General features: G+C 40.1%; 1 protein-coding gene across 1 annotated transcript; it reads left to right on the top strand.

Annotated features, from left to right (window-relative positions):
* The first annotated feature begins 414 nt into the window (after positions 1-414).
* LOC116622753 (T-complex protein 1 subunit delta-like) lies at positions 415-2,026 on the top strand. Its single transcript, XM_032389392.1, is given in 2 exon segments — positions 415-450; positions 452-2,026. Coding segments are annotated over 2 exon segments (1,611 nt in total).
* The last annotated feature ends 4,919 nt before the right edge of the window (positions 2,027-6,945 follow it).

Raw genomic sequence — 6,945 nt, 5'->3', positions numbered from 1 at the left:
CTGAATATATCTGTGAAGTCCATCTGGTCCAGTGTACCATTCAAAGCCCTTGTTTCCTTGTTGATCTTCTGCTTAGATGATCTGTCCATTACAGGGAGGGGGGTGTTAAAGTCCCCTACTGTTATTGTATTATCATCAATGTGTTTCCTTAATTTTGTTATTAATTGTTTTATATAATTGGCTACTCCCACGTTAGGGGCATAAATATTTACAATTGTTAGATTGTCTTTTTGGATAGACCCTTTAAGTAGGATATAGTGTCCTTCCTCATCTCGTATTACAGTCTTTGGTTTAAAATCTAATTTTCTCTGCAAGCTTTGTGAAGGCCGTGGGAGTGTTCTGTTGCTCCGCAGCCGGCTGGAATCTGGGTCCATCCGTCCTTCCCAAGCCCACGCAGACCCAGCGAAGTTTGCCATGCCTGAGAATGTGGCACCTTGGAGTGGGGGTGCCTGCTGGGACTGCCAGCGGTGGCAGCAAAAGTGCCTATCAGGACCGTGACAAGCTGGCCCAGATCTGCTTCAGCAGCATCTCTATGGCCAAAGCTGTTGCTGATGCTATTAGAACAAGCCTTGGACCAAAAGGAATGGATAAAATGATTCAAGATGGAAAAGGCGATGTGACCATTACAAATGATGGGGCTACCATTCTGAAACAAATGCAGGTGTTACATCCAGCAGCCAGAATGCTGGTGGAGCTGTCTAAGGCACAAGATATAGAAGCAGGAGATGGCACCACATCAGTAGTCATCATTGCTGGCTCTCTCTTAGATTCCTGTACCAAGCTTCTTCAGAAAGGGATTCATCCAACCATCATTTCTGAGTCATTCCAGAAGGCTTTGGAAAAGGGTATAGAAATCTTGACTGACATGTCTCGACCTGTGCAACTGAGTGACAGAGAAACTTTATTAAATAGTGCCATCACTTCACTGAACTCAAAGGTTGTCTCTCAGTATTCAAGTCTGCTTTCTCCAATGAGTGTAAATGGAGTGATGAAAGTGATTGACCTAGCCACGGCTACTAGTGTAGATCTTAGAGACATTAAAATCATTAAGAAACTTGGTGGGACAATTGATGACTGTGAGCTGGTAGAAAGGCTGGTACTTACTCAAAAGGTGGCGAATTCTGGCATAACCAGAGTTGAAAAGGCTAAGATCGGGCTTACCCAGTTTTGCTTATCTGCTCCCAAAACAGATATGGATAATCAAATAGTAGTTTCTGACTATGTCCAGATGGACCGAGTGCTGTGGGAGGAGAGAGCCTATATTCTCAATTTAGTGAAGCAAATTAAAAAAACAGGATGTAATGTCCTTCTCATACAGAAGTCTATTCTGAGAGATGCTCTTAGTGATCTTGCATTACATTTCCTAAACAAAATGAAGATTATGGTGGTTAAGGATATTGAAAGAGAAGACATCGAATTCATTTGTAAGACAATTGGAACCAAGCCAGTTGCTCATATTGACCAATTCACTGCTGACATGCTGGGATCAGCTGAGTTAGCTGAGGAGGTCAATTTAAATGGTTCTGGCAAACTGCTCAAGATTACAGGCTGTACAAGCCCTGGAAAAACAGTTACAGTTGTTGTTTGTGGATCTAACAAATTGGTGATTGAAGAAGCTGAACGCTCCATTTATGATGCCCTATGTGTTATTCGCTGTTTAGTGAAGAAGAGAGCTCTTATTGCAGGAGGTGGTGCTCCAGAGATAGAATTGGCCCTACGGTTAACTGAATATTCATGAACATTGAGTGGCATGGAATCCTACTGCGTTTGTGCTTTTGCAGATGCTATGGAAGTCATTCCATCTACACTAGCTGAAAATGCAGGCCTGAATCCCATAACAGAACTAAGAAGCCGGCATGCCCAAGGAGAAAAAACTACTGGCATTAATGTCCAAAAGGGTGGTATTTCCAACATTTTGGAGGAACTGGTTGTCCAGCCTTTGTTGGTTTCAGTCAATGCACTGACTCTAGCAACTGAAACTGTCCGGAGCATTCTGAAAATTGATGATGTGGTAAACACTCGGTAATTGGATAAACGCTGGCCAGCTGGCACCACTGTGGCCACTAATAATGCATCTGAAGTGGAAGATCACCTTGGTGTTCCTTGCTGTTTGGAAGATTGTTTCCTTTGTGAATTCCTGGGCCTGGTCTTCAGTTGGCACTTGCTTGAAATTGTATTGACAAAACTTAATTAAAATATTAAATGTTTGGTTTCAAAAAAAAATAAAATCTAATTTTCTGGTATAAGGATTGCTACCCCAGCTTTCTTTTGATGTCCATTATCATGATAAATCTGGAGGTGTCTTTGGGTCCAAAATTTGGAAGGAACTCAAATACATGAAGGGATAAAGGTTACTTATTAAGGGATAAGGGATCCTTCCAAATTTCCTCTTGTGATTGAGTTCAAGTTTCAAACATTATGGTCTGAAAATATGCAGGAAATGATCCCAATCTTTTGGTACCAGTTGAGACCTGATTAAAATTAAAATTTTATCTTGGATATAAGACAGATACTGAAAAACAAATAATAAATGACTCCCTCCCACGCCCCCCAACTCATTATCTGGTACACTGTCAGATAGCATAGACTGCAGAGGCCGTGGTGACAGGAAAACCCAGCTGGACCCACTTACAGACCACATAACTTGGGAAGGTCATTTAACTACTCTGAGTCTCCATCTCCTAATGCATAAAATGAGTTTGAAGATTAAAGAAATAAAACTGATTTCATTATAGCACCTACAACATAATAAATGATGAGTAAGTGATGGCTTTTTATTATTTTATCCAAGTTACTTAGGTTGTTAGAAGTAGTTCAACACCAAGAGAAATTGACATCAATTACTTTCCACTGCCCAGCAGCACAAAGTACAGCAATGTCTAAGAATAAAACTGTTTTTAATAGTTGCAATTAAAATCCCTCTCCCAGAATATGTGACATATATAGATGGACAGTTAGGTGTAAAAATACAAGTTTTAGATACCCATCCACAAGGGTGAAGCAACCAGTCTTTACCGTGGTATGTTCGACCTGTTAGTGGAAGAAACATCAGGGACATGACTTGCTATGTGGCCCTAAACAATGCCCAGTTTTCTTATCTGAGAGCATTCTGTTTATCCCCTCCATCCTTAAAATGACCTAAGGACTTGGAGTAACCCTTTGGTTTCAAAGTATAAATCCTATTACTGCATGACCCTGAAGAGTGATAAAGTGTCTTAAGCTCTCTCTTTTCCAGAAGTTGGATTTGGTGGCTCCTAGGCATAAAATTGTCATTTTTGCCATTAGTGCCAGCAAAAAGGCAAGAGTGTAAACATTATTGCAGAATTAAAACAAAATAGTTTGGTAATAAAGAGGTGGAGGAGAGGTCTTTTGGCAGAAGGGACTGAGGAAAGCTTGAGGAGAATACCCTCTCACCTAGTGTTGCAGGAATCTCAACTATTGGGGTCTGGGAGGCCATAGTGGATAGCATGAAGCAAGCCTAAGTGCAGCCCTTTTTAGACTGGTGAGGCAGTGGTTAGGTGGTGGGCAGGTATGGGGGCAAAATGGCGGGAGGTAGGGCTGGAAAGGTAGGTTACAGCTAGTGTAGAGAATCTTGAATGACAAAGGAGGTGATGAGGAGCTGCTGAAGGTTTCTGAGAAAAGGAGCCAGAAAGGAAGACCTTACAGCACCTCTTTGTTGGTGCCCTCACAAACACCTTCAGGTCTTGGCTTCTAGGGAACTGGAAGCTTTGGATTAAGGGGAAGGCACACCGATGTCTTAGAGTTAGCTGTGGAAGCAACAAATGACTAGGTAGGCAAATTAATTTAAAGCTTGTAATTCAATTAGTTAAAAAATACAAAAAATGACATTATGAGCCTGAGAATGTGCTTCATGGATCTCTAAGCACAGGTTGTGTAATTGACCAAGGGCTTTAGCTGTTGTGTGTGAGATACATTGTTGCACTTGTGCCCAGGCCCCCTTCCCAGGAGTTGCTGCCAGCCAGACACGTGGGAGAGTCAGGATTCTTTGGTGGCTTGAGGACTCCCCAGTGGCTCTGCTGCATCTTCCTTGGACTGCACAGCAGTCAGGGATGTTTCTACCCCAACCTTCTTTTGTCTCTCCTTCATTCAGAGGCAGACTCTGATGACTTTTCCAGCTACTTCCTGCACTTTCCCTATTTTCCCCCTCATACAGGCATTTTCCTTAATAAAGCCTTGCATGTTCAATCTCATTTTGGCTTCTGACCTGGATTACAAGAATCTAATCCCAGGAGACTTTTTTTTTTTTTTTAAGCTTCATTGATCCATAATCTGGTCATAAGACAGACCAGACAAGAAAGTGAGTTATGTTCTGTGTAAACACATTCCGCCTCCAGAAAATGGCCAACAGCTCTGCATTGGGGGTTGTACTGGTGGAGCAGCATCTTCCAGGATGAAGGACTAGTTATAAGGAAGGATCTTCCTTTGCCATCCTTACTGTAATATGAACATTGGATTCTTTGTGGATTAAGCTTTTGAAATCTTTATTATTAGAAATTTTGTTACATGTCGCAGTCCAAGAGTTTTATTTTTAAAATATCTTAATTTTTCTGCAATGAGCAAATGGGACATATTTGGCTTTTGGTAAGAAAAACTGAGTAGCTATCACAGAGAGAAGGGTAGTTAAAATGAAAGGTTAGTAAAGGGAACATCACAGGGAGAGATTTGGGAGGAGGGTGATAACAAGTTAACATTCTTTACAGGAGAAGAACATTGTAAATTGCAACTAGAAGCACCAAGGCTGAACCGAAGGGAGAATTTGGCCCTGAGGAGTGGAAAAAGTCATGGACTGATCTCTGAAAGCAGCTTTTTTGGCGATACCTCAAACCAATGGTTTTTAAATTTAATGTGCACAGGAATCTTCTAGGGAGCTTGTCAAGACTGGAAATTCCAGGGGAGACTCTCATTCAGCAGGTCTGAATTATTACTGCATTTGTATTTAAAAATCTGCACTTCTGTAAGCTCCCTGAGATATTCTGATGCAGGTAGTCTGTGGTCGTAGTTTGGAACAAACTATCCTAGTTGGTTTGTCTGGGATAGTTTCTTGTTTCCTGGTGTATAGAGGCAGAAGAATAAACTTGGATGAGTCTTTCTTAGTCATCTCAGACTCTGGAAATGAACTGTTTATGTTTTTTAAAAGAGAATATTTGGAAAGCTTTCAAGAGTTTAAGCTCTTTCTAAAAATTTCAAGGTTATACATTTAATAATAATTTTGTCCTAATGGAGCTATTTTTCCCCACTTATTCGGTATCAACCCGACACTTGTTTCCCAATCTAGTCCACTGTAGGAGTAGGATAATGACCATAGTTTCTTCCCTGGGTAGTGGTAATGATGAATGAAGCAAGTCCATTTCAATGGACTTTAAAGAAATAAAGCTTCCACTGACAGAGATTGCCATTACATTGCTCTGGGCACTTTAGAGACAAATTCAGGCCAAAGGAAAGAACAATGTCTGCACAGACTTTGGAAGAGTAAGAGGAGAAATTTACCTAAATCTTTAATCTCTGACCTTTTCCCTCTTCAAAAGTCCTTGGGCTGGGTTTAGGGCATAGCTTATCTTCCAAAGCACAGTTCATGGAAAGAATGGCTGTAGTGGGTTGATAAACCAGATGTTTATTCTGTTGCTCAATGTCTATTGACATTGAATTGCTTGTAACTTTTTTAGATTTCAGTTCCAAGAAAATGTGTCTAACAAACTGGTATGCTTCCTTTTATCAAATGACAGAGATTACATATTGTTTCACTTTTTGCCTTGTTTACCTATAAGGTTAGAGCTAAATACAAGGCTCAATCATTATAATGCTTTTCATCTACTTGGGACATATACTTCGTCCTCAATGCTTGTTTTTTCAAAATGTCAATGATCATCTTAAATGTTCTTGTATAGGTATGTTTCATTGTAAATTCCATCAAATGCTTTTTAGATCTGACTGGACTATAAACCAAAATATTATGAATAAAATTAATTGATCATATTTGCAAGAAGTGTGCTGTTATCTGTGTTAAGTTCCTCCAAAAGCAACATATATGTGATTATAAATAAACTGTTAGTAAGTACTTTATCTGCAATAGCTGTTTTGTAAATAAGTATATTCTGGGGAAAGGTTATGATCCACAGTTCCAGAATCAAGCAGAACTGGGTTCCAATCCTGGCTGCCCGGCAAGACCAGCTGTATGGTCTTGAACATGTTACCCAACTGCTCTGAGTCTCAGTTTCATCATCTGTAAAATGGGTAGAATAGCCTCATCCATCTCACAGAATTATTGTGAGATTTAAATGAAGTTAATACATACAGTGTGCACTGAGCACAATGTCTGGTCTATGGAAAGTACTGAATGTGTATATAGCTGTTACTGCAGGTTTATTTTTATTTTTACAGCGGTGTTTCTGTCAAAACATAAGAAATGTGCCTATTGGCTTTGCTTTCACCATGAGGCCCAAGGAATCTGTCTGATCATTGCCATCACTTTCGAGTCTAGCCTCTCATATTTTCCTCCAAGATTTTTGAGTGATTCCCTGATAAGGATATGGAGCATGACCTAACACCTGAGAACTTTGTAACCAAAAGAGTCCGGGTAGGAAGACTATCAAGAACATCATGCAAGAGTTTAAATATTTACCCACCACTGAAATTTTCCAATGTTTTAAACCATGGGGCTTGCTTTTCATTCTGCGTATTTCTATTTTTTCCACACAACCCTCTTATATGGGGCCTGGCAGCACTATTTAGCCAGTGCTATTTAATTGTCCTTTTGGAGAGTCTGATGAACTTGAGGGAAGGGTGGAGTGGCAAAGAAATTTCATGACACCATTTTAGTGTTTTAACATGGACCTAATTCTGCTAATTCTCTACAACCGCCTCTCTCTGTTCCTCTCAACTCTGAAATATAGAATCTAGATTTCATATTTTTTCTTTGTCTTTTTT

The sequence above is a fragment of the Phoca vitulina genome, unplaced genomic scaffold, assembly GCF_004348235.1.
Source record: "Phoca vitulina isolate PV1807 unplaced genomic scaffold, GSC_HSeal_1.0 scaffold54, whole genome shotgun sequence".
In the NCBI taxonomy this organism is placed as follows: domain Eukaryota; kingdom Metazoa; phylum Chordata; class Mammalia; order Carnivora; family Phocidae; genus Phoca; species Phoca vitulina.
Note: the sequence above shows the minus strand (reverse complement) of the source record. Positions and strands in the feature narration are given on the sequence as shown.